Here is a 26,861-nt window from a genome sequence, read left to right as displayed (position 1 = left end):
TATGGTACCACTATTGCTTTTATGCTTGACTTGATCTAGTGGTAGCATATGACATGTTTATGGGCTTGCAATCCTAGTGTTTGATCTAGAATATGAGCTATAAGTGTTTAACTCAACATGGTACAAGATAACCCTTCTTGGAGGTGTGAAGAAGCTTGTCCTTGGATCAAACCGAGTTAAATGTCTTAGGCAAGTAATCTAGATTGGACCAATTTGGTAAAATGTTGTCACTTCACATGGTCTCACACTAACCTATCTAAAATTTGAGCTCACCTTTTGTGGTCTTTGATGACAAAGGGAGAGAGATTTTCCCAAAGATTTAAGATAGGGAAGTAACATGATAAAAGAAAGGGATCAATTAAAATTTTGAAGCACACAAGTAGGGGGAGCAAGCTCATAAACTTGTATGTTGCATTTGTATGTGCATCACATATGGTTGCTTGCATTTGCATTTAGCTTTAGAAGCTTTCTCTCCGATGCCTTGCTTGTGTGGTGTATGCTAGTTGTAGGCTTGATTGATGAAATGAAGAACTAGCATGCATAGATAGTGTAACTAGACTTTTAGTTGTTTCACAAGTGGTACTAGAACCTTGTTTATAATGTTGATCTCACGAGGTGTTCTAGTTTTGTGAATGTCTAGTTACTAAAGGTGCTAAGGATGGTATACATTGGCAACTCCGATTGGTATCACGCTTCAAAGGTCCATTCTTTACACCTTAGCATCATTTGGTAGAAATTGACTCCTATATCTCCTATTCAAGCATATGTGCAAGCTTTCAAATCCAAACTCTTAGCACATATGTAGGGGGAGCAATTGCTACCAATTTGGGTTTATGAAACTTGTCCACAACCTTTGCACATGGTAAAATGCTTGGACAAGCAACATGAATCTAAGAAATTTTTATAGAAAATCTTTGTAAAAAGGGTTGTCATCAAGTACCAAAAAGGGGGAGATTGAAAGCCCTAGTTTGGTTTTGGATAATTGATGAAACCCTAGTACTAACCTCTATGCTAAGTGTGTGTAGACTTAATGAGGTTGGTACATGCCAAGTGATGGAGCAAGAGATGATCATGGTGATGATGGTGATGACCTCAAGATGATCAAGTGCTCAACTTGGAAAAGAAGAAAGAGAAAAACAAGACCCTATGGAGATCAAGGCAAAGGTATTGCCTAGGGTTTTGGTTTTGGTGATCAAGACACCATAGAGAGTGTGATCACATTTAGGGTAGATAGCCGTACTATTAAGAGGGTTAATCTCGTTGTGAAAACGGTTGTCTAAGTGCCACTAGGTGATTGGATTCCTTGCATGTGCATTAGGACCTAGTGAGCTAACTAAGTAACCCTTGAAAAATGTTTTGAAATATGCTAACACACGTGCACAAGTGTAGAGACACTTTGGTGTCGGCACTTGGAAGCAAGGGAAGAAGTTGGAGATCGTTTCGCGCAGTGCTTTCAAACCGGACGCGTCCGGTATGAGGTCGGACGTGTCCGAGTTGAGGCACCGGACGCGGAAACAGTTTTCGCGTAGAGTCCGGTGTGCCTCGTCCGGTGAGTTCGTTTCTCAGTGAAACTCTCTGAGTTTGCGTCCGGTGCACACCGGACGCGTCCGAGTTGGCTTCGGTGCAAACTCCTCTTGCAGAGCTCTCTAGGTGTGAGTCCGGTGCACACCGGACCGTCCGGTGTGTGCGTCCGGTGTGGCGACCGGTGTTGACTCAAGTTTGCGACGCTCTCTGAGTTTGGGTCCGGTGCATACCAGACACGTCCGGTGTGACACCAGACGCGTCCGGTATTTCAAAAGTGAGCGTCCGGTGCCTTGACAGTGTCAGAGGCAACGGCTACTTTTCTAACGGTCAGGAGCACCGGATGCTGGTCTGGCTCATACCGGACGCGTCCGGTGTGAACTAGGACGCGTCCGGTGTGAACGCAGACAGTGGGATTTCCTGCCAACGGCTAGTTGAAGCTTGGGGCTTCTATTTATATGCCTTGGCTGGTTCATGCTCACTCTCTTGACTCTCTAACTTGTTGATACACCTTGTGAGCATACTCCCACACTTCCCACTCACCTTGTTCAAGATTTGTTCATCCAAAGTGAGATTGGGAGAGATCCTAGTTGCATTTGCTTAGAGTTTGAGCATCTAGTGGCACTAGTGATCGTTGAGCGGCGGGTTTGCTTGTTACTCTTGGTGGTTGCCGCCACCTAGACGGCTTGGAGCTGCGGAGGAGCTTTGGTACGAGTTGGTGATTGTTCGTGGCCATCTCCCGATGATTGTGAGAGGTTTGTGCCTACCTCGGCGGAGAGCCAAAGGCAACATTAGTGGATTGCTCGTGTCATTGAGCTACCTCACTTGTGGGTAGGTTCTTGTGGTGTCCTAGTGAGGACGAGGTTCGTGCTACACCTCTTAGCCACCGAACCACCAAGTGTTGGTCGACACAACGGGGACGTAGCGTGTCGGCAAGCACGTGAACCTCGGGAGAAAAATTGTTTGTCTCCATTGTGTTTATTCATTGGATTTCTCCCGGTGATTGGACTTTATATTATTGATTGGTTCATCTCCTCTACGCGGCGGTATAAAAATCAAACCATCTCCTTTTACTTTCCCGCAAACTAGAGTAGCTTTCTTACTTGTATAGAAACTTTAGGTAGCTCTCTAGTGTAAGTAGTGACATAGCTCTTGTGTGCCTAGAGATTATATCAACTAGAATTGTTGGATAGGTGGCTTGCAAACACCCCTTTTAGAGCTAGAGCAAAAAGCTTCGCTTTGTTATTTACTAACCTCTTGCTCTAGTGTTTTTGTAGATTTTTTAAATAGGCTATTCACCCCCCCTCTAGCCATATTAGGACCTTTCAGTAGCTCCACCCCGTAGTAGTGCAGGATGGCCCGGATGAGCCAGCCGGCGGGTGTTCCAAACCCCCGCTCCAGGAATGATAGGAAGCAAACCACATAGCCCGGAGGCGGGTTTGGCTCCCTATCGCTCACCGGGGGAGCGATCCACTCCGGCGCGCCCTCACCCGAGATAGGGCGGAGGAGTCCGCTCTTCACATGCGCCTCCAGCGCGGACCTCGTCACGTTGCAGGGGTACCACGCGTCGTCGCCGGCCATGGCTGCGAGTGGAGGAGGATGCTTGCGGGGTAAGACGGAAAAGGCGGCGACAAAGGAATTGGGAGGCGAGAGCTTTTTTGGGAGCAAAGATAGGTAAAATGGGAGCAGGACCCCCGGGCTGCTTTTATAGAAGAAGCGTGCCGCGGCCACACCTCCCGCGCAGAAGATCAACGGGAAAGAGAGCAACTGTCACCCGCTCCCTGACCAGGTGAAAAACCGAAACGCCCACTTCTCCCGATTCCCACGCCCACTGCACGCACGCATTAAATTTGCACGTGAGGCATCACATCCGGCCAGGGCACAACGGCACGGTCGCTCTGGCTCCCCACGCAAGTCGCCTCAAAAGGGCGGTTCCTTCCAGTGCAAGCGGCGCCCGACCCCGTGCTGCGCCCGAGCTGAGCAGCAGGGCGGTTTTCTTTCGGACGCAGGTTTTGCCTCACCCGACACCGCCACTGCAATCAATCTGAATCCTCCCGAGGTAAAAATCCCTAGGCCATGGCCGCCTACGTTCTAGAGGTTGTGAGACTGACCTACAAAGTGGGTTCGAACAGTCGCCTCAGGATGACCGAGCGAGGGATGACTGAGGATGAGCACAATAGAGGCCATGGTCCGAGCCCCCTAGGGGATCGGCGCATCTTTGCCAGTCGTATCCGAGACCCATGCGGGTGTCACGTGAGTGGGATCCCATCGAGGGAGGCACCGAGCCCTCAGAACCTAGCGAACGGTTCCGACATCCACCGTGACTGCCCTCAGGTATTTTGAGATGTGCCCATAGGGCCACCACTTGGATTTACCCGCTTGCAGCTCTCGGGGAACGTCGATACTCGCCCATCGAGGGTAGTACGGCGCTACCCACCCCTCCTCCGAGCGAAAGGATGAATGAGGAACGTAACTACAAGACGAGAGAGAACCTGATCGACCCTTGTGGGGAAAGGGCTCGGGGGCTTCCTCGCATAATGGGAACAGGCACTACGTGTAAAGAACACGCAACCTATCCCTCGAATACTCCCGACTACAATATTTAGGGGTAAAAGCCTTTGAAGGAATAACACCATTCCTCCAAAAGGCTCGGGGGCTACACCCCCCGAAGGAAATAAGAAGCTCTGAATCAACAAAAATTGCCCTTTAAAAAGAGAACCTCTGAAGGGGTGCCTTCACCCCTCCATAGGCTCGGGGGCTACTGTTGGGTACCATAAAAAGAGATACCCAAATCAGAGAAATAAAAGTCGCAAAAAATGAGATAAAGCAGAACACTCAAGATCGCCAGGGCTCGGGCGCGAGTTCTGCCTCGCCCGACCCCTTTGGCCTCAAGCGCAAATTCCGCCTCACCCGACCCCTCTTGGGCTCGGGCGCCAACGCCGCCTCGCCCGAGCCCCCATCTCGGAGCCAGGCTTCCAACGCACAGTGGCCGTACCCTCGACATGACGGACGCTGTGATCCCCATACCATGGTAGGGCATGGCAGCGACTGTTCCAACCACCCCGGCCACTATAGCCTTACCTCTCTCACTATGCAGCCTTACCTCTTTCACTGTGGTGTACCGCCTCACAGTAAAAGAGGTATGGGAGAGATTAACCAGTGTCACTATTGGCTGTCTCCTCCTACTATTATAGGACATGCAGCAGTGTCATCGATCCGACCCCCACGACTTCAACAGGGCTCGGCGAACCTCCACAAGCAACCACGCTGTCAGCCATACCTCAAGGACGAGATGGCAAGCCCCTACAGGGTCGGGACTGTGGCTTCACCACTCACCAGAGGAAGATCACCGGCCACACATGTAAAAACCCTGTGTCCCCTTGAAACTATAAAAGGGGAGCCAGGACTCACAAGATAGACACACGATTAAGACTCAAGACACACACATAAAACTAGAACTCCAAGCAAGTTCACGCACAGAATAGCAAGCCGCGCTCTGTCCACCACACAAAGTCAAGACCTGGGACTTAGCCCTCTCTCGCAGCCTGCTTGTATACCCCTACTACAAGCACTCTTGGGTGCAAGGCAATACAGACCCCCGATCTCACACTGGACGTAGGGCATCCTTAGCCCGAACCAGTATAAATTCTTTGTGTTCCACTTGCATCACCATCCGGGTTTAGGAAGGTAGCAGACTTATACTCGTTAGTGTCTAGACGGCGAGTCTAGACGCCGACAATAATTGTCAATGAGTATTCTTTTAGGATGGTTTAGCATAAATGGTTTAATATCTTGATGAAATGGATGAATAGCAACTATGAAAGTATTGGTAGGAAGACTATTAAAAATGAATGCATGAAAGTTTATGAAGCTGAGAAAGAGCAGTTAAAGAAGAGTCTTAGAGAGACTGAATCAATAAGTTTGACTACTAATTTGTGGACATCTAATCAAAATGTTCAGTACATGTGTTTGGTGGCACATTACATCGATAGTGATTGGGTTTTACAATGTCGTGTTCTTAACTTTATTGAGTTAGATCCTCCCCACACTGGTTTGGTGATAGCTCATGCTATTTTTGAGTGCTTGGTGGAATGGAAAATAGAAGATAAGGTTATGTCTATCACCCTTGATAATGCTTCAAACAATGATGTTGCTACTACAAATTTGTCAGCCAAACTGCTTGCTAGAAAGAATGGATTTGATCCTAAATATTTTCATGTTCGTTGTGCTGCTCACATAGTCAATTTGGTTGTTAATGATGGTCTAGAACCAATAGAAGGTCTCATAAGTGATCTAAGGAATAATGTGAAATATTTCAAGAGGTCTCCAAGTCATCTATACAAATTTGTGGAGGTTTGCAATGATTATGCTACCAAAGTTGGAAAATGTTCGTCTCTTGATGTTAAAACAAGGTGGAACTCAACATATAAAATGCTTAACACTTGCATTGAGTATAGGTACGCATTTGGTTATTATGCTCAAGTGGACCAGAACTATGCATGGAAACCTAATGATTCTCAATGGGACATGTATGAGAAGATTAGGCCAATTCTAGGAGAGATGGCTAGAGCAACCACTGCATTTTCAAGTTCAATTTACCCGACTGCTAATGTCTTCTACCCTTATATTTTGAAAGTCAAGCTTGCATTGTTGAATGCAAAAAATTCTAAGGACCTTTATTTGAAGAACATGGGTGCTGCAATGTAGACAAATTTCATAAATATTGGGAAGAGAAGAACAATGTAATGGTTATTGCTACAATCCTTGACCCTAGGTTTAAAATGAGATATATTGAGTTCTATTTTAGAGAGCTTTATAGCTCCTCAAGGTGTCAACAAGAGGTTGCTGATATAAAAAATGAGTTAGAAGAGCTATACAAGAAGCATGAGTTGGACCAACGCCGTAAAATGGGTGGCAGTAGTAGCTCATCAACCACTCAATCAGCCTCATCATCAAATCAAACAACCAGCTCAATGGCTTGCCTTGTTTCAAGAGAATTTGAGTCATTTCTAGAGTCAAGTGCCTCAGGAACTTCAAAATCTGAGTTACTTATCTACCTAGATGAAGCAAACCATCCATTAAATGATAAGAATTTCAACTTACTTCACTACTGGAAGGTGAATGCTCTTAGATTTCCTATTGTGAGCAAAGAAGTTCTTAGTTGTCCCAGCTAGCAGCGTATCATCTGAATCCACTTTCAGTTGTGGAGGTAGAATTCTTGATGACTATAGGAGTTTTTTAAAGCCGGCGACAGTTCAAGCACTAGTTTGTGCATCTAGTTGGATACGAGGTTCTAAAAGTCCTCCTATTATTCTGGTATGTGATGTTTACTGTTTAGTCTATTTTTCAACTCTATTTTTCCAAAATTTGTGTAATGTAAATCAGTAAATGTGTAATGCTAATTCTTTTAATGTTTTTACAGGGAGAAGATGCTGATGATGGTGACATGAGAGTGTGGAGCTTCCCAACAGTGTGGTGGAAAGCAACTAGTAAGTTTATTTTACAATGCACAACAGATCTGCCTTAACTCATTTATATGTGTGAACCTTTGGATTTTCTGCCTGGTTGGCACATTGACTGGTTAAAGGCATGTTGTCAACAAACAGTAGCAACTTAGGTTAGGTGCCACCACAATTCAGCATAGCATTTTGTGGCCAGGAAGCAAACAGCCTCTAGACATGACCGATTTGCTAGAAGAATTTATGTTTATGTTTTTTGTCTTAATAAATTGCAATTGGGAGCAAATATTTGCACTGCATTTTGTAGTTATTGTTTGCAAAAATGGAAATATTCTGTGTACAAACTTTTTTCCTTTCGAATTTGTATGTACACCAACAGCTAGAGCTGTTAATGAATATGTTGTACGTGTGCTAACATTAGCATTTGATGCAGATGCCATTCCCACAAATGAAGCTATGAGGAAGGCAAGAAGCAAATAGTTGTAGCATCGAAGGCTATACATTTTTATTATGCTCTTCCAACTTTATCTGAATATATGATTGAGAGTGGATGGACCCAGTGTTACTTTAATATTAGTGAAGTTGGTTTTTCGTCAATTTTTGATGATATCTAAAGTCTAAACTGTATGAGTATAACTATCGTTGTGGACTTGTGGTCTGCCTTTAAACTTAGGAGTCTTTGATGAATTGTGGATCAATCATGGATGAATTATATTCTACTTTGTTAAATTTATATGTACTTAGTGTTTGTCAAAGCTTCCTGTTCATGAAAAAAATTCCCTGTAATGTGTTTTTGACATCTGGCTCGCGAGCCAAAACGAGCTGCTCGAGCTATTTACCGAGCCGAGCCGAGCTGCTCCTCTAGCTCGTTAGTGAAACGAGCCGAGTCGAGCTAGATTCTTAAAGAGCCAAGCTCTAACGTGCCGAGCTGGCTCAATATCCACCCTGACCTACAAATCATCTATATAATCGTGTAAACCCATCAAGTCAAACCCTAGAAGCATACGTAATCATGCAAATCATCTCTATAGATACACATGAAAACCATGCATCTAATCAGTACAAACTAACTTCAACTAAAGCTAACCTTAGTTACAACAGTCTAACCCAGTAGCAAGTCCTAGAACAGTGCAAACTAGACACCAGTCCAAACACTAGAACTGTATAACAAGTACACATGCAATTGGAATTATATTACATGTCATTAGCCAAACAAACTTTCAATTAACCAAACAAAAGTCAGTCTTGAACACAGCAGTATAAACCATAGCAATCTATAAACATTAACTTAACACATAAACATCAAAGGGTGAGAGAGTCATACCTCCTACGTACACAAGATCGTTGCAAACAAAAATCAAAATCCAAACTTGAGAGAAAGAGAGAGAGAGCCCTCCAAAACCCATTCACAAGCTCATAAGAAAGAGGGAGAAAGAACATAGAAGCAAGGGGCTGGACCCACCCCCTTTGGGCCATGTCGTGCCAACTAGCCTAACGCGACAGCATTGTCGCGCTGGAGCCAGTGGCGTGACAGAGTGGGCCCCATCACTCGCTACGCCAGCCCGAGTTAAGTCTAGGCCAAAGAGGCTCCTCTTGTGGCTTGACAACCTGGTAGCTAGTGCGATGAAATGGGTTAGATTTGCTTATTCTTTTTTAGTGCTCTTATTATTAAAATATTTATTAAAAATATTTAAAAACCATGTGTGAACAATCAAGTGAGGATCGTTGGAGTGGTGAATGAGCAGTGGTGGGGCGGGCGAACAGAAAGCAGCCCAATGAAAATAAGCCAGTTTTTATTGATATCTAGGGTTTTTCTTCAAGGCCGGCGTTGGGCCTAGTTCTTAAACAGACCAAGCTCGGAGCAGCACGATAGGTCTAATATCAGGCCTGATCACGACACTAGTTTACAGCCCCAGCACAACAGCTAGATCTAAGCACGGCACGGGCCGACGGGCGACGGCCCTCTAGCCGTCTTGCTGGGAAGCTGTACGGTCCTGTAGATGTGTAGCCGTTTGGACAGGTATATCGCTACTCGTTTATTTATAGATAATCATGGGAAACCGCTCCTGTTAAAACAAAACGAGGTATCTAGTTTAATGTTCACTTTGCAGCCGTGAGCTTGTTCTCACTACATATATAATGATAATACAGAACTCTACAACCGAGTATAAAATGTAAGAGAACGATGCTTGGGAGACAAGAATTTTTCGTGAAGAAACAACTCAATTCCAGCAGAAATCACGAATAGAAAAATTCTCGCGTTCCAAACGACCCTAAATTCTTCGTCAAACAATGCCACGCATAATGGTTGCGACAATGACGAGCTAATTGAACAGGGGGTCCCATTCATGATGGTCCTCTGCCTTCTGCCCTTCTGCCAACAACGGGTACTTCCAGCTATACCTCTCCATCTTCTCCTCCTCCGCTCGACCCTCCACGATGCCCCTCCTCAGCTTCGTCACCTTGTTGATGACAGCGGCCACCGCGATGTCAAACGCATCCTTCACCGTCGTCTCAAGCCTCGACGTCGCGTCGCCGTAGGTCACCGACGGGATGAGGCCGACGACGGCGTCCCTCATTGCCCCGACCGTTTCCGGCGGTATTTTCCGGAGCTTCTCCTCCACGCTCTCGTTCTTCGTGCGCACGTCATCCTCGGGGATGTACACCGAGTAGTCGGTGTGGGTCTTGAGCAGGTGCCAGACGTACTGCACGTACGCCGAGCCGGGGTGGAAGAACACCGGGATGCACCCGGCTAGCATGGCGTCGAAGGCGTGACGGCGCGTGTCGGTGGCTCCTCGCGGCAGGAGGCAGAACGTCGAGCTCTGGAAGAGCTTCATGACGCTGGCCGGCGACTCGCACTTGTTGTCCGGACCCGTGGTGCTGCACTCCATGAGCGAGCAGGAGTCCGACGCCTTGCACTGGTCCACGAGGTGGCCCTCGATGGACTTGTCGTCGCCGGGGCGCGGCACGCCGGCGAAGGAGAAGAGGTACGAGCGGTTCAGCGCGCGCACCCTGTCCTGCCAGAAGAAGAGGTCCTCGTCGCTCGCCGGGTGGAACGACGTCGGGTAGGGAATGGCGACGTCGTTGAGGTGCCACGGGCTGGCCTCCACGACGAGCGCGGTCATGTTCTTGGCGGCGGGGAGATTCAGCAGCCTGCTCCCCCACTCAGCATGGGCGTCATCCTTCCGCCGGAAGTCCCACGTGGTGCGGCCGGCGACGAAGAAGTGGTCGCGGCCGCCCATGGCGCGCCACTCGGGGCTCTTGGCCAGCAGGCTCGCCAGGTCCAGCGCCATCTCGTCCCTCGCCGAGACGTTGTTACCCCAGAGGTGCCGCGCGACGTCGAGGCCGGCGTAGAACGGGACGAAGACGGCGGCCGCGAGGGAAGGGTCGTCGGTGAGGCACTCGTACCGCTTGATCCGCTCGTGGAAGACGATGTCCAGCGCGTGCTCGTCGGTGTCGTACCAGCCGGCGCCGTTGCCCTGGAACGCGCCCTTGCCGCCGCGGAGCAGCGGGCCGAAGCCGCCGTTGGTGGTGTACCTGCACATGTCCGTCCACGGCGACAGCTTGTCGCAGTTCTGGACCATGTCCTTGTTGAAGCGGGCCGGCAGCTCGTGCACGTAGATGTACTGACCGCCGCAGAGGTCGTCCTTGTCGGCGGCCGAGGCCAGCGCACGGGCGAAGGGGTGGCTGCCGAGCTGCTTGGTATGAGCATGAGCCCCCGAGGGCGAGCTCTGCTTCGACGATGTTTTGCCTCCATTGGCGGACTCGTCAGACCGTGACGCCGAAGGCTTCGACGACGTGTCAGCGTCATCGCCAGCGTCCACCGGAGACGAGGTGGAATGTCGGGACTCCGACGGCTCGCCGCCGCGAGCGATCGGAACGATCTTCCGCTCCCGATGCACCGGCGGCGGCAGACCGTGGGGCACGGCCTCGATGCGCACCACGCCGGCACTATCGCCACGGCCTAGGCCGGCGTCGTAGCAGTGGCGAGCGAGGATGGATACGGTGGCGGCGACCGCGAAGAGGAAGCAGAGCCGGGAACAGCGGACCCGCCCTTTGTCGTACTTGTCCATCTTGTCCTCCGCCTCCTCCTCGTTCGCCAGCAGCCGCTTGCCGTCGCCCGCCGGCGACGACAGCGGCAACTCGCCCGCGTTGTGCCGCTTCATGCCGCACGGCCGACGTGCGCGCCCCGGGACAAGGACGAGCGAGCGAGCTAGGTGGCACGGCGGGGGAGCCGGTGGCGGTCAGGGTGGAGCTGCGGAGGCTGGCTGGCGTCGGGTCGCGTGGGATCCGAGGTGCCGGTGTTTGAAGCGCGCGCGGGGCGAGGGGGCATGAAAAGCCGAGCGGCTGCGTCGGGCGAATCAAAACGCTGCCAGTGGCTGTCACTGACACGGAAACTGCGGGGATCTCTGGTGAATTACTCCGACTGGACTACTAAATCAAGGCTAATTAAGCTGCGTGACAGCAGGCCTGCCTGGTTTGTCTGGGGATGCAGGCCGGAGAGCTTTGCCATTCACGTGCGAGTGAGTAGAGTAATCCGAAGTCAGCTCACCAGCTGCTATGTCAACGAGATGCATCCCGGCAGTATGTGGATCGGAGATGGAGAGTTAATGGCGTGCTGACTAGCATGCAGATGGCTGCTTTAGGCTCTCATCAGCTCAGCTCATTGGCTTATCCATGTATTTTGTCATACCGCCTGTGCATTTCTTTTCTCTGATTCCTATGAGATGCTTCCACGGCAATCGGGCATGATTTTTGTTTAGTTCCACTTGAGTGTCAGGAGAGGTTTATCCGTTTTTCATGGCCTGACACATAAGCATCTCTTAACATGACAATAGGTTTACTAAGAATAGAGAAAAAATTGAGATTGAGGAAACTCTCTGCCAATGAGTGGTGAAATTAAATGTTTATAAAATAATTGAATAAAATTATGCATTAAGAGTGCTGATTTCCTCCATGTTTTATTATATTTATCTGATATGTCATTTTAAAAGGGGTCTGTCTACTCAAAACTTGGGTGATTTTCATCCTTGTGTCACCCGTGTGATCGAACAACAAATATCACCCAAATCAAACAAAACCCCAAAAACGAGTAATTCTAGGGCTTCCGTCACACAAAATCTAAAACCACTAGATCTCAAATCAATGTACCAAACAAAAAGGACACCAGAAATAGATAAAAGAACATAAACAAAATAATTTAATCATATCTATACAAATAAAATCAGATCCATAATACAAAAAGCAAATTTAAAAATATTCTCAAAGAACATAAATATAAAAAAATAAATTCAACCAGATTTATTCTATGAAAGGCAAATAAAAAAGAATGATCATATGAACATAACAGAGAAAACATACAAAATGTAACAAAATAAAAAACTTACACCACTATAACAAATAAGTTACAGTGCATACATTAGTGTAAAAAATATATAGAGACACTGTAAGTACACTAGAACCATCTCAAGAATTTATCAAACATCTGATTGAAGGTGATTTAATACACGGCACTCCAGTAAATGTATATCCTACTTGCCATAGTTGTAGCATCTGGCACTGTAGAAGTAGGTCTAGGATTTGAAGAACAGAGATGGTTAAGGCACAATTGCAAATGACTAAGGGAAGGCAGCCCCAACACACACACACACACACACAAATTGTAAAAGCAATTTAAAATTTCAGCATGTATGCACCTCCTAAAATACATATCCAGACACCCATAAGACATGTGCACCTCCTCTCTAATTTGTTCTAGCTTCGCCACCGAGGGAAGGTGCATTATCCTTAGGGCTTATTTGGATATGCTCGTATCCTTCTCAACCGACATATGTTGGTGTGAATTTGGGGTGAAAATTAAACTATTTTTTACTCTATTCTGTATTCCAACTCACGTGAATTGAGATGGATAAAAAATACATCCAAAATAAGTCTCAATGACATAGCTACAGGATTTATCAACGACATAAGACTCGTATAGAATGGCGCTTGCTCCTGGCTTCTTCGTCGCTTGGGTTCTCTCGTCTGCTTCGCTGGTGACCCAAATCTGACTTCTGCAGTCACCAAATCGAAGCTACTTTCTAGTTTCTATTTCTAGGCAAACCAAACACCACGTATCAATGTTGCCTAGCGTGCTTTGTCAAAAAAAAATGTTGCCTAGCGTGGCTGAGCAATCTTGGGCTAGCTAGCTTGGGATAGCAAAAGAACCAAGCAGCCCCCTTATGCAAGCATAAGAAAAAATTGAGAAGACCCAATCTGTAGTGGCCTATTATGGCCCAATGGCCCATGCTACAAAATAAAAAGCAATATCCATGGGCCGAAGGAGTCAGTCAGCTTTCACCTTTCAACAAAGAAAGGCAAGTTTTGCTAAAAAGAAACAAAGAAAAAACGAAGAAAGGCAAGCCTGAGAGGTCTCCAGGAGTGTTGGATTCAATTTGTCCATTCAAACACCCGCGTGATTTGAAAAGGAGTGAATTTTTTTGTGCCTCATCTATTTCTAGTCGTGATTCGCATTACTAATCATAGATGAAAATTGACTTCTAACCAACAACCCTTAGAAATGTCTCTATTTACAAGGATGGTTTTCTAATACAAACCATCTCTAAAATTAATATTTCTATAGACGGTTGGTTATATCTAACAACCTTGAAAATAAACACAGTTTCAGAGGTGGTCTGTAACATCAATTACTCCTGAAAATTGATTTCTATGGGTTGCATTTTTCTAGCTTCTATCAGCTAGAAGCCAGAAGATGAAATAATATTGAGCTAGTTTTTCAAAAAGTTAAAAAGTGACTTTTGAGGAAATATATCAAAAGTTAAAAAGCAAGCTAATAGGAGTTTTTCTGACTTTTTGCCAAAAGTCAGTAGCAAAAAGATAATAACAGTAAGCCAAAAATCAAAATGCCAACTTTTAAACTAAAAGCCTAAAAGTTAAAGCTCAAGAAAGAGTTTACTCTAGCTAATACTAAGGGCAATATCAAACATAGATCAATGGTTACACTCTATTGTGTAGTTTTCTTACATTTCTTTGTTTCCCTTTTTATTTTATGATCTTGTAACATGAGCTCCTTACCTTCTGTTTTAACAAAAACTTCAGTAGGAGATAACCCCTCCTATTTTTTTATAAAAAAACAAATAGGCTATAAGTGAGGTCATGGTAGACAATTGGGCATGACTCTTTGCAATGGGCTTAACCCAAGAAGTTTGAGAAGACACGTAAAGATGGCTTCACCCTTGTAGAATGAAAAATGGCTTTTCGACCACTTGTGACCTTTTCACGTGAAGGTGTTTCTTAAGTCAGTGATTAGCAAGGCTTCATCTAAAAGGCCAAAGAACCCACAACTAAAGCCATTGAAAAAATAAATTAAGGTCTAAATGTATAATCCATCTCTAAAAAACAGGGCTACAAAAAAAACAGATTATTTTCATAAACAGCTTAAAGTAGTGCAACAGAACAAGGCTCATGCTTATGTGGAAATAGTGTTCATTCGCTGAAAAGTTTTCATCTTCCATGTGCCTCTCTTCCTTCCATCAGTGACAGTGAGATGCCCCTGTCCCGTCCCTCCTCCGTGACTGATGAATCGTGAGATGTCGGTCGCTATCCCGCTTCTTCTCCTTTTGCCCCGGTAGTTGCTATTCATTTCCTCCGGCCGTAGTTCTTACCTAAACTCATTGGGGCTTGGGGAGTCGTCTTGCACCATGGTCGTTGACATCCCCATCTCCTATTCTCTTTGTCTTCCTGTATGCCGCCCACCAGTACTAAATTAAATAGACCCTGTTTAATTAGGTTGCCTAAGGACAGGAGCTTGTTGCTGAATCCGTGACCCTAAACTAAACACACCTTCAAGAGGACCCAAATAAGACATATGAAATTTGAATGATTTGTTGCCCAAGAATGAAATCATCACTCAACAGATATATCTGTGAGTCGCCTCCACTGGTGTTCAGTTCAATCACCGCCAGTAGGACCCTGTTTTGCTCTCCTCTGTTTCCGCTATTCTCTCTAAGACGCCATCCACGGCGACGTCGAACGCATCCTTCACCGTCTCCAGCTTGTATCTCGGGTCAGCGTAGACCAGCCTTGGCACGAGCTTGATGACCTCCTCCCTCATCTTCTCTATCGCTGCCGGCGGTATCTTCCTCAGCTCCGCCTCGACGCTCACGTTCCCCGAGCGCACGTCCTCTGCCGGTATGAACACCGAGTACGTGGCGTGGTCCCTCGGCAGGTGCCACCTGTACTGGAGGTACGCCGACCGCGGCTGGAAGAAGACCGGGATGCAGCCCGCGACCATGGCGTCGAACGTCGAGCGCCGCGACGCCGAGTCCCCCGGCGGCTGGAGGCAGAAGGTGGAGCTCTGGAACAGCACCATGATGTCGCCCGGGTAGTGGCACTGCGCGCTCCCGAAGGCGCACCCGAGCTGCCGGCACGCCGGCGACGCGCCGCACTGCGCCATGACCTGCGACCGGATCGACCGCGGGTCGCTCGGCCGCGCCGCGCCCACGAAGGACATGAACCACCAGCGCTCGGAGCTCCGGATCCTCTGCTGCCAGCTCAGGACGTCGGAGTCCGTGCGCGGGTGGAAGTAGGTAGGGTAAGGTACGGCCAGGTCGTTGCCCCAGCCCATGGTGGCCGTCTCCACGACGAGGAAGGTCATGTTCTTGACGGCCGGGAGCAGGAAAAGACTGGTGCCCCAGGTGGAGTTGCGGTCGTCGACGTCACGGCGGAAGTCCCACCCCGTCCGCCCCGCCACCAGGAAGTGGTCGCGGCCGCCGGCCCTGCGCCACTCGGGCCGCCGCACGAGCCAGCGCACCAGGTCCAGCGAGGCGGCGTCCCTCGCCGCGGCGTCGTACCCCCAGACGTGGCGCGCGAACTCGAAGCCGGCGTAGAACGGGACGAACACGGCGGCCGCCGCGGAGGAGTCGTTGGTGAGGCACCCGTACCGCCGCATCCGCCCGTGGAAGATGGCGTCCAGCGCGAACTGGTGCGTGGCGTACCCTCGCGCCCGTCAGCGCGCCGCCGGAGAGAGGCCTCCCGAGCCCGGCGTTGCGCACGTCCTCGCACATGTCCTTCCACCGGTCGGTGGCCGCCGCGCAGCCTTGGACGACGTCGGCGTTGAACCGCGGCGGGAGGTCGTGGACGTAGATGTACCGGCCGCGGCAGGGATCGCCGCTGGCATTGGTCGTGTCGTCCGCAGCCGGCGCCGGGACGAACGACGCGACGCGCCCCGTGAACGCGACGGGCACGCTCATGAGGGCGAGCAGGCGCAGGTAGAGCGTCAAGGCCCACAACGCTGCGGCGGTGACGAGGAGGAAGCAAGGCCGGGAGACGGCGGCGCTGGGTTTGACCATTGCTAATGCTAATGCGGGCTGGCTGCGGCGGCGGTACGGGCACGGCTCGTCGGGTCGGAGTGGCTTGTGCCTGGCGATCTCGAAGGTATGATAAAAGCCATGCGTTTGCGTTGGGCTCAGCGCGCGAGTTGCCGCTCCAGGTGGCCGTGGTCGGCAAACAGCTCACTGTCACCGATGAACTTGGAAAGGACGGGGATCTCGATCGATCGAGTGAATCTATCTATCTACTGTATCTTATACCGTACAGTCCATTGGGTTACCAAATGAGGGTTGTTTATCAGTATCTGGTCTGGCCAAGACTGGCCGGCTGTCTGGAGATGCAAACTGGAGAAAATGGCTATCCACGTGCTGCTGAGGATTCCCATGTCAGCTTCAGCTCGACCACCGACGTCAACGGAGTTGCATCCAGGCATCGAGCCAGCCTATGGGGACAGGGAATTAATGGTTTGCGTGGTTACTGCTGATGCATTGAGGGCATGCAATTGGTCAATTCTTTTCATCATATTCGCGGGAGCAACATAGGTTTTGCTTAATCCAAAAACTTTTGAAATTTGGCTACTATAGTATTTACGTTTGTATTTGGTAATTACTCCCTCTGTTTCTGAAAGCTGCAACTTCTAGAGTTGTCTAAGTCAAATTTTTACAACTTTGACCAAATTTATAGAAAAAAACGCTAAAATTTATAGTACCAAATTAATACCATTAGATTTATTATAGAACATATTTTCGTAAGACACTTATTTTATGTCGTAAATATTGATGCTCTTTTATATACAGTTGGTCAAAGTTAGAAAAGTTTGACTGACACGGATTCTCGGAGTTAAAGCTTTCAGAGACAGAGAGAGTAGTGTCTAATCATATACTAACTAGGCTCAAAAAATTCATCTCGCAATTTACAGATAAACTGTGCAATTAGTTATTTTTTATCTATATTTAATGTTTCATATATGTGTCTAAAGGTTCGATGTGATAAGAATCTTGTAAACTTTTGGAATTTTGATATCATCTAAACAAGGCCTAAATTAGTATTACCCATCTAACCAAGTTTGACTAAGTAGCTTCTACGTTTCATACAGCTCCATGAGCCGCTTCGGAAGCTAAGTAGCTTCTGCGTCTCACCAACCAAACGGTCCATGGAGAATCGGAAGTGGAGCGCCTTGAATCAACATCCACATGCATGCATGAAGAGGACTAGAAACTTCACCTGGCTCCAGTGGCGGAGCTAGGTGCAACTTTAAGGAGGGGCCAATTTTGTCTTATGAAGATCAATTTGTATACAGATGCTAGAGCAAATAATCACTAATCACAAATATGCTGCTAATTAATACTATAAAAACCCAACAAAAATATCAAATAGACTATCAAGTACAGATTATCATTTATAAGTCACATTTAATATTTGTATGTCATATAGCAAATAACTTTGCAGATGAGTATAAAAATTAGAAGAAAAAAACATTGAACAATGATTATTAGCCTATATAACTACAAAGTATTGAACAATGATTATTAGCCTATATATCAACTAGTGCTTAGCCTATAGCAAGGGGGGCCAAGGCCCAGGTTGCCCTGGCCTGAGCTCCGCCAGTGCTTGGCTCCAAGCCTCCAACCTCCTTGTTTGTGGACCCGTTCTTTGCTACACATACAACACAGACAATTACAACGTCCACACACTCAACTCTACAAACACATGCATGCAAACTCTACTCATATGAACGTCTTCGAAGACTCAATCCTCGGATTGATGAATTCACCACAGACATCTCGTTATCGACAGGAACGTCACACACCAATAAAATCATAATACTGTTAAATCTTGAAATATGCACTCCCTCGGGGAGGAGTCACATAATAATGTACTTCTAGGTGTAGCAATATCATGGCACGACTATCGTAAGCACACAACCTGACATCATGATTAGTTGATTACCACTAAATGAAAAGCACTCCTGAACCAATACAAGAAGAGAGTAGCATAAACTATGCATCTCACAAGTTACCAATCAGGCAAACTCTCAATTCTCTTCTATGATTTGCTCTGTGCAGAACTGAAAGTGCCTTAGCGCGGCGCGTACACGACGGTCTCAACAAGATTCTTAAAACTCCCAAAGCTCCCCTTTTTTTTCAACATATTGTTAATAAATATTTTAAAATAATATCCGAATTAGTTTACACCTAACCATTTGGTCATAGCAGTTCACGTGGTCACGATAAAGTTATTGTACTGCTTTTCGCACACTCGCACCACTCTGTTTGGTGCAAGAAATCGGCTTTCTCACGTCACTCCATTTAGATCGGATTGACAGCTAATTATCTTTTTTATCCATTATAACACATAATTTATCAGCGTTTGTTCTCAGTAAAATAAACATATGTTGTACATGGTATAAACAACTCATTTTAGTGACCTACATGGAAATTAGATATTCTATAAAATTTATGGAGCTTGACCTTATGCAAGTCATATAAAATGGGTTGTTTATACCACATACAAACATATATTGAGTTTTATGAGATCAAATCCTGATAAAACTATTTGTTATGATGGATATATATAAAAGATAATTGGTAAACGAGTTTTGACTGTGCAGCTTCTCTTTCGAGCCACGTTCGCATAAGACATGATTCTTGTGTTGACATAGCAATAACGGGGCTCCACGTGACGCATTATGAAAAGTATAGGTGGCAGTTTAAGAATATGTGGCCTTTTAATCGTATCCTTTCATCCAGAATCAAAGGCTCACACATGGCCATAAGGTGAAAGGTCGGACCGGAACCGGATTGACAGCAGTCAGCGGCCAGAGATGAAGGAGGGCCCTTATTGGGCTAGGTTGTGGACTTATTTGGTGAAGATTTGTGGACCGACGTCCCAAATAAAAGGAAGGAGGGTGCCGGGGTTTAACGGGCCTGCTTGTGTGGACACGTGACCTTTTAATCGTATCCTCCGGCACACAACAGGTATGCACCATGCCGTCATGCCGGCGTACAACATCATGTTGCCCGGTCGTTAGTTATTATTCCCTCGATCTCAAAGCTTAAATTTTTAAAGTTATCTTAAATTAAATATTTTAAACTTTAATCAAATTTCTAGAAAGAAAAAATAATGAGATTTATATTACCACAAGTTAATACCATTAGATTTATCATAGAATATATTTTTTCAAGGTATTCATTTTATGTACTCTTTTGTATAATTTTCTATAAAGTTGGTCAAACTTAAAAATATTTGACTGATACAAATTCTAGAAATTGAAGTTTTTAAATACAGAGGGAGTACAATTAGTGGGTCCGACTACCTTGAATCTAGACCAGCATTAGAGCAGGCTCCTGCAGAGGCGACGTACGACCATGAGCAAGAAGCCAGGAAGGTAGTCACTCCGGTTCGACACGCTCGTTGCCATTTGTATCAGAGCAAGTACAATAAGAGAAGGTAAGTGAGCTGTATACCGATATGGAGAAGAGAGAGAAGGAGAAAGAAGAGAAGCAAATTTCTTGAGATAGACAAGCTATATAGCTGGTTATTATTATATATATAAATAGGCTGAAAGATTGGCTGTATATTTCCATACAGCGAGCAGTTGGTTGTATATTAGTTTTGCTCTCCACGCCTCTGGACACCAAGATGCCCGCTGGCAGAAGAGTCGGCTCCCACCGAGGCGATACACGGTGGTGAGCAAGAACCCAATGACTTCTTGTTTGCTGACCACGTACGTTAATTAAGCTGATGAAGGCAGCAGTGCCACCCCTACCGGATCGGCCAGTAAAGACGAGCGTGTGGCCGATGCAAACAACTAGCTAATTTTTTCTTCCCTAGATTTACCGTCAGCTTCACGGCTAGAAACTTTGTCCACGTCACTCCGAATTCTTCTGTCCATCCGATCTGCTGTTGAACGCTCTAGATCTCTTCAATCGGATTCTACCGGAAGCGGCTTCTCCTAATTCTCTTCACCTTTTCGACTTCTCCTCGGTTTCTCTCCCATGGCGGCGGCGCGGGGCGAGGGTGAGAGCGCCGCCATCGCTCCCCAGTGAGGTCGCCACCTCCAGGCTCCTCGACCCCCTCTCCAGCCCAAAGAACGTCGTCCTGGGCGGACAACCACACACGACGGTGACGGACACCCCCGCACGACAGTGATGACGACCTAGGGTTTCGGCGATTCCTCGCTGGCGGCTGCGGCTCAGCTCGGGAGCCCCATATGCTGGTAACTCGCCCCTTCCTACTCCATCTCATGGCTCTTCCTTAAGGTCCCCTCTCCCTCCACCTTCCCTTTGCACAGCTAACTGGTCGTCCACCTCCCCCATCTGCGGTGGCATGAGCAGGCCCCTACTGCGGCTGTCCCAGCGCAGCAGCTCCTGCACGGGTGCCCCACGGCGTGGGTTTCTGGCCGGAGTCCACCGCTCGCAATGGTTGTCACTGCTGGCCACAGGCGGATAGTCCCGACGGTCCTCTGCACTGCACTCTGTTCATGCACAGTTGCGCCCTTCTGCTCTGTTTGCTTGTTGGCTTCTTCAGGGTAACTCCTCTTATTTCTTCCTCCCTGAACTCCAACCTAAAAAATAAAGTTACCTCCTTTGGCACATTATGTCTTTGACACTTTAATTTCGTTTTCTATGTATGGATTTCTTTTCATTATACATGGGGTTGCTGTTCTGCCAAAAACCAAAAAAACATGTCTCGATGCATTGTGTTGCTGGTATAGTCTTTTCAGTATATATAGGTGTCTGCCATTTCTCATGTTGTACCAATTTCAGCATATACCAAGAAATGTGACACACCATTGGATGTTGTCTTCCATAATTCAGAGGTTACTACCTGCTGCATTTTCATTTTCTCTATCATGCAAAAATGTCACACGTATTGCTTACAAGATACTTTTCAAGTTGTTATTAAACCTGATTCAGTAAGACCATGTCACAGATAAGAAAGAAGAAGAACCATGACGATTGATCAACAAGGGACTCATGACGGAATGCCTAGACAACTCAAATATGCTATGTCAATATATTGAAGGTAAGTAAAAGTGATTATTCTTTAGATCATCAGTTGTTCAAGAGTGAAAAGGTGTTTGCATCCATTGACATTAAAGAGAAGTAAACCTTGGCTATGCCTACAGTTTATATTACATTGTAGTAATAACAAGCTTTGCAATTACGTACTACAGATAGTTTTTCATAGTAAGGTGCTTGGTTTTGGACTGAATTTTACTCTTACCAACCAAACATCAATGTCAGGGAAGTAGTTTATGTTTTCAAAAGTTGTTAGCCTCGCGAATGCTATCTAATTCTTTATATACATATGTTTAACTGAATGATTCCCTTTCTAATCCTACGTATATCCTTTAAAGTGGCCACCACATCCTTTCTATCCCTTTCTCTACACAAATCAACGACCCTCAGGTTACATGGCGGCAGTAATGCTCGGAACCATGGATGCTTAGAGCACTTCAATAAATACTTCGCCATATATAAATTTCCTCCTGTTTTACCATGCCTAAACTTTTCAAATTATGTTTTTCACATCCCTCAAGAAAGGCAGCAGATTGGCAAGGGAAACTACAGCTATGATTCAAGCAGTCCTATGAATGCATCCCTTCTGAACCTGTCTTCCTGTGTTTCCATTTTCCAAGGTTACAAAAAAAAGATTTGAATGTGGTGGCCTTTTCTATTGTCACAGAAAAAATTTATGCAACAAATGGGTCATGAATTGATGCCTCCCATTCTAAAGTTCGATTCACTGTCTTTTGAATCCAGTTTATTTAGCCTCATGTGGGGGGGCACGCGCCTGTATGTATGACCATGCATTATATGCCTCAAATTGAAATTTAGAGTTGGACTCGATCTGAAATTTGAAGTGTCTCTATAGTCTAGCTTTATGTGACCAACTTGCAAATTTCACACCTCAGATATGTTTTACCATGCCTAAACTTTTCAAATTATGTTTTTCACATCCTCCAAGAAAGGCAGCAGATTGGCAAGGGAAATTACAGCTATGATTCAAGCAGTCCTATGAATGCATCCCTTCTGAACCTAGGTCTTCCTGTGTTTCCATTTTCCAAGGTTACAAAAAAAAGATTTGAATGTGGTGGCCTTTTCTATTGTCACAGAAAAATTTATGCAACAAATGGGTCATGAATTGATGCCTCCCATTCTAAAGTTCGATTCACTGTCTTTTGAATCCAGTTTATTTAGCCTCATGTGGGGGGGTGGGGGGGCACGCGCCTGTATGTATGACCATGCATTATATGCCTCAAATTGAAATTTAGAGTTGGACTCGATCTGAAATTTGAAGTGTCTCTATAGTCTAGCTTTATGTGACCAACTTGCAAATTTCACACCTCAGATATGATATTTTTTGTTTCAGTTCGTTGGCTATTACCATGGCATGTTATCATGGTTTCAGAGCCTTTGTTCTACGGCACTGTGATAGAACTTCCTATTGTCTGCATGGTATGCTGGTTGAAGACGACATACAGATATTATGTTTTTGATGTCAAAAATATAGTTTGGCTTTCTAGATTTCTTCTCTTGATTAACTCCAATTTTCTAATGTGATTATTTTGGGTTTTATAATTACTAGCCAGGTTGCTTGTTCTAGAAATCATTTGCCATTCATCCAATTTCATCATCTATGCTATTGTGCTTTATATTTTTGGCACCACGCAGCCACAACACATTTGTCTTTCACTGCCTATTTACACTGTCTAATTATAATGTAATGTCCTGTATACCAACTTTTGCTCTTTCTTTTGTAGGTTCCCTTTCTAGGTTTTCCTCCCCACCTCCGTCGTAAGATTGTAATTTCTTTCATGCTGTATTTAACTTTTCGTCCCTCCACAGTTAAACTCTCCACACCTTTAGTGTTTGAGTTAAGATCAAGAATTTCCAATATTTTTGTATCCTTGGTTTAGTCGTATAGAGCAACTGGTATGGGCTGAACGCTCCATTATTCATTTGCTCATAGGCTTCGTTGAACACCCACCATCTTCTACCTGTTTGGGCCATAAGAGTAATATGAGCTTTAGATCCTAATAGGCTAATTGCAATGTAGACAAATCCTAAATTGGATATATGCATTCACATGCACAGTTGCACCAAATGCTTTTTGCTTGCCTCATATTTATCTCCCATGTATCTGGTATATTTGCTATCTTCTGATACACGCCTTTTAGCGCCTGATGCGAAATGTATGTTCTTTCGGCCTGTTTTCTTTACCCATTCTCATAAGGCTAATGCAACACATATCAAATCCAAAAATGATGCATGATGCAGCCCTCACATCTTTGGACTTTGGCAGGTACAAGGTGGTCACTCAAGTGTTTCTTATACTTTTACTGACACATAAGTAAGTTCCATGTGCATTTTCTGTCATGATATGCTTAGGGTTTTATCATTTCATAAGGCGCTCCCTGTTGCTGCTAAAATTATTGACACAACTATTTTCCAGAAATGATGCCTGATGCAGCCCCAACATCTTCAGGCTTTGGCAGCAACAAGGTGATCTCTCAGGTGCTTAGATTGGTCAAACAGTTAGTGCCCTAGCTTGGATAAGGTGTTGGCGCTATGAAAGGTATGTCAGGTGCAGTGTTTCCTTACCTACCATTAGCACAACCTTTTATAAAACCTATGTACCAATTTGGAGATTTTATGATTCAGTTATCATATTCTGTTCTATTCCAGTTTTCCTGTTCTTACCATGAATTAGACATGGTTTCTAATTTGGATACATAAAAAGTGTCATGCTTTCACCGGCTTGTGGGCTACGTGTAGGGATTCTAGCATTTCCTAGATCTTGTCTAAATATTTTTATGTTTTGCAACTCATTGGATATTTCGCTGGAGTTGCCTTCTACTCAAGTTTGGATATTTTTTCTATATCTAGACATCATTGTTACTTTTGTAAGACCATATCGTTGTGAATGCAAAGGTTAGTCTCATTTGTATATTTATATTATTACTTGCATTATTCCTTATTGGCTTATAATTAACGGATAAGCCCCAATAGAACAGTCGTTTGCTACTGGTTCTTGATGTTAATTTGCATGGACCTAATGCTTCTGTATCATCCCTAGCTTTTTGTTTATTAAACATGAATTTCATTGGTGGCACAAGTGCTCAAATTTTCTTGTCAAATTTGACTGCCACTACTAGGACTCAAGCATATTCGTCACTCATTTACATTACCTCCCTCTTTCCTATTCACAAAAGAAATATTAACACACTCAATTTCACTCAGAGATTCATCCTCCGGCGCCAACTGATTCTCCATGGACACAAATGTTTGAGGCAAGCGACCAAAGCTACTGGAATCGCAATCAATGTTCATGAAACAAATATGTATATTTATTGTATCAAACACTTTGTACATAAACTAATGTGCCACTGCTACCTAAAACATGGCACATTGTTGAAAAACATCAGGTACCAACCGTACCCGTGCCACCTATAAACTATCATGTCATGTACAATTAAGATGTTACTGCAGCCGTAAAACTCATCTATGTAATATTAGAACTACATGTATAATGCTTAATGTCTAATCTGTCGTGTTAGATATTTGTCTATCTTAAACTGAATCTTAATATACGATTCCATCACATCTTCAATTAACTCGATCTTCAGAATTCTAGATACATGTGCGTGCGATGGCGCGCGCCCCTCTACTAGTTCCTAACTAAATTTAGGTGAGCGTGAGCGCTGCATCACTAGAGGTCGAGCTTTGATTTGGTGTGATCTAGCCTCATTTCACGTTTGGTTTGGTCTAATTTCTTATATATATCTTAGTCCATATATATTGAAATAGAACTTAAACTAACTTACGCTCCAATTCACCTTAAAACATGTGATAAAAAACTCGATCTGTGGTGGCTACTCCCCTAAGTATGCCGGCTTAAGAAGAGAGCCTTCTCATATAGATCAGAAAAACCTCGAAACCCTTGCCCCACCTATACATAGCAGCACCGTAGCTCTGTGAGATGAGCTAGTTACAAACCTGTGCTTTAAATATAGAGCAGGCAAGAGAGTTTTTTTTCCCCTTGGTCACTGCGGCTGAAGCCACAATTAAAAAGTGAGTTCCTTAATACTCGAACTATAACCAATCTAACTGAATCTACCTTAAAACATGTGAATTAACATGAATATATAAGTGTCTAAACAAGTCTTAAATAAAATAGTCTAATGTGAATTTGGTCTAAATTTTAGACTATTATTATTAGGTTTGTTCAGGACAGTTTATCGACAGGCATGGTGGATATGGTTAGAGGCGGATCCACGAAGGAGAGACACCACGTGAGCCTGGTTTCTGCCTTAAATCGTCGTTCTAAGGGCTTGTTTAGATTCAAAAACTTTTTGAATTTTGACACTGTAGCACTTTCGTTTTTATTTGACAAACATTGTCCAATCATTGAGTAACTAGGCTTAAAAGATTCGTATCGTGATTTACAGGTAAACTGTGTAATTAGTTATCTTTTTTATCTATATTTAATATTTCATGCAAGTACCGCAAGGTTCGATGTGATAGGGAATCTTAAATCTTCATTATCTAGCCCCTTTTGTCATCGTCCTGGATCCGGATAGAGTCGAACTGTGCCGCTTGTCGCTATCTCGCCTCCAGAGTCCTGAGTAAGGCCTTGTTTAGTTCCGAAATTTTTTGGGAAATCGACACTGTAGCAATTTTGTTTGTATTTGATAAATATTGTCTAATTATAGACTAACTAAGCTCAAAAGATTCGTTTCGTCAATTCCGACCAAACTGTGCAATTAGTTTTTATTTTTGTCTATATTTAATACTTCATGCATGCGTCTAAAGATTCGATGTGACAGGAAATGTGAAAAATTTTGCAAAATTTTCTAAGAACTAAACAAAGCCTAAGGCAAGTTTCCTCGGGGAGGAGGGGGGGTTTACTTGTGCATGAAGTATGCGTCGTGGGCAAGCGAGCTCGCTGGAGAAGTGGAGACGAGACTGCTCAGAATCTGCCAAACTGGGAATGGCACGTGACCGGCGGCCCAGCCCCACGGCTATACTGCTATTACATACGTCTCACGCAGTCACGCTTTTGCTGATCGGGACAGGCGGTACGGTGAGCCATATTACGAGCAGACAACCATACATACTAGACCATAGTGGTCACATAATCAACGTGAAAGGGAAATCTGTATCGAGATGTGTGGGTAACATACCGTACAGTCTATCATGAATTCATAATTCATACATCTCAAAATTTATATGCTCGATCAATTGCTCATAACGCTTTTTTCTCGTGGGGCCAGTAAATAAATACATAAAGCAAATTCATTGTATTGTATACTACATCTCTTCGTAAAAGAATACAATTCTCTAAGTGCATTCTTAATTAAAGTTTGACCAAATATATACATAAAAATATTAAATATATTCCAAATTCAATTGCACATTATAAAGGCCGACTTTTGACGGAGCAAAGCGGAGACCCGTCGCCGGAGGCTTGGGCCAAGAACATTGGTGGACAGTTCAGTGGATTTTCAGATACCTCAGAGGCACAGCAGATTCTTGCTTGAAA

General features: G+C 45.2%; 1 protein-coding gene, 1 long non-coding RNA gene and 1 pseudogene across 6 annotated transcripts; 1 reads left to right on the top strand and 2 right to left on the bottom strand.

Annotated features, from left to right (window-relative positions):
- LOC8070520 (xyloglucan galactosyltransferase KATAMARI1 homolog) lies at window positions 9,080-11,377 on the bottom strand. The gene has a single exon (XM_002464478.2). It carries the CDS (start codon window positions 11,144-11,146, stop codon window positions 9,305-9,307), a length of 1,842 nt encoding a protein of 613 aa, XP_002464523.1. The 5' UTR covers window positions 11,147-11,377; the 3' UTR covers window positions 9,080-9,304.
- LOC8059270 lies at window positions 14,450-16,508 on the bottom strand (annotated as a pseudogene).
- Window positions 19,977-24,887, top strand: LOC110431823. Of its 5 annotated transcripts, XR_002449288.1 has the most exons (8): window positions 19,986-20,529; window positions 20,648-20,841; window positions 21,080-21,132; window positions 21,246-21,338; window positions 22,689-22,774; window positions 23,080-23,669; window positions 23,772-23,894; window positions 24,560-24,887. It is a non-coding gene; the product is annotated as an uncharacterized LOC110431823 (long non-coding RNA). The 5 variants fall into 5 exon arrangements; XR_002449290.1 differs by having other exon boundaries at window positions 19,977-20,529; window positions 22,689-23,669; window positions 23,772-23,903; XR_002449286.1 differs by having other exon boundaries at window positions 19,983-20,529; window positions 22,689-23,669.

Source organism: Sorghum bicolor, chromosome 1, assembly GCF_000003195.3.
Source record: "Sorghum bicolor cultivar BTx623 chromosome 1, Sorghum_bicolor_NCBIv3, whole genome shotgun sequence".
In the NCBI taxonomy this organism is placed as follows: Eukaryota; Viridiplantae; Streptophyta; class Magnoliopsida; order Poales; family Poaceae; genus Sorghum; species Sorghum bicolor.
This window is presented reverse-complemented; position numbering and strand designations above follow the sequence as displayed.

What these genes read in the sequence shown, in the direction of transcription:
- LOC8070520 (XM_002464478.2), bottom strand. Translation starts at nt 11,146, where the DNA reads ATGAAGCGGCACAACGCGGGCGAGTTGCCGCTGTCGTCGCCGGCGGGC.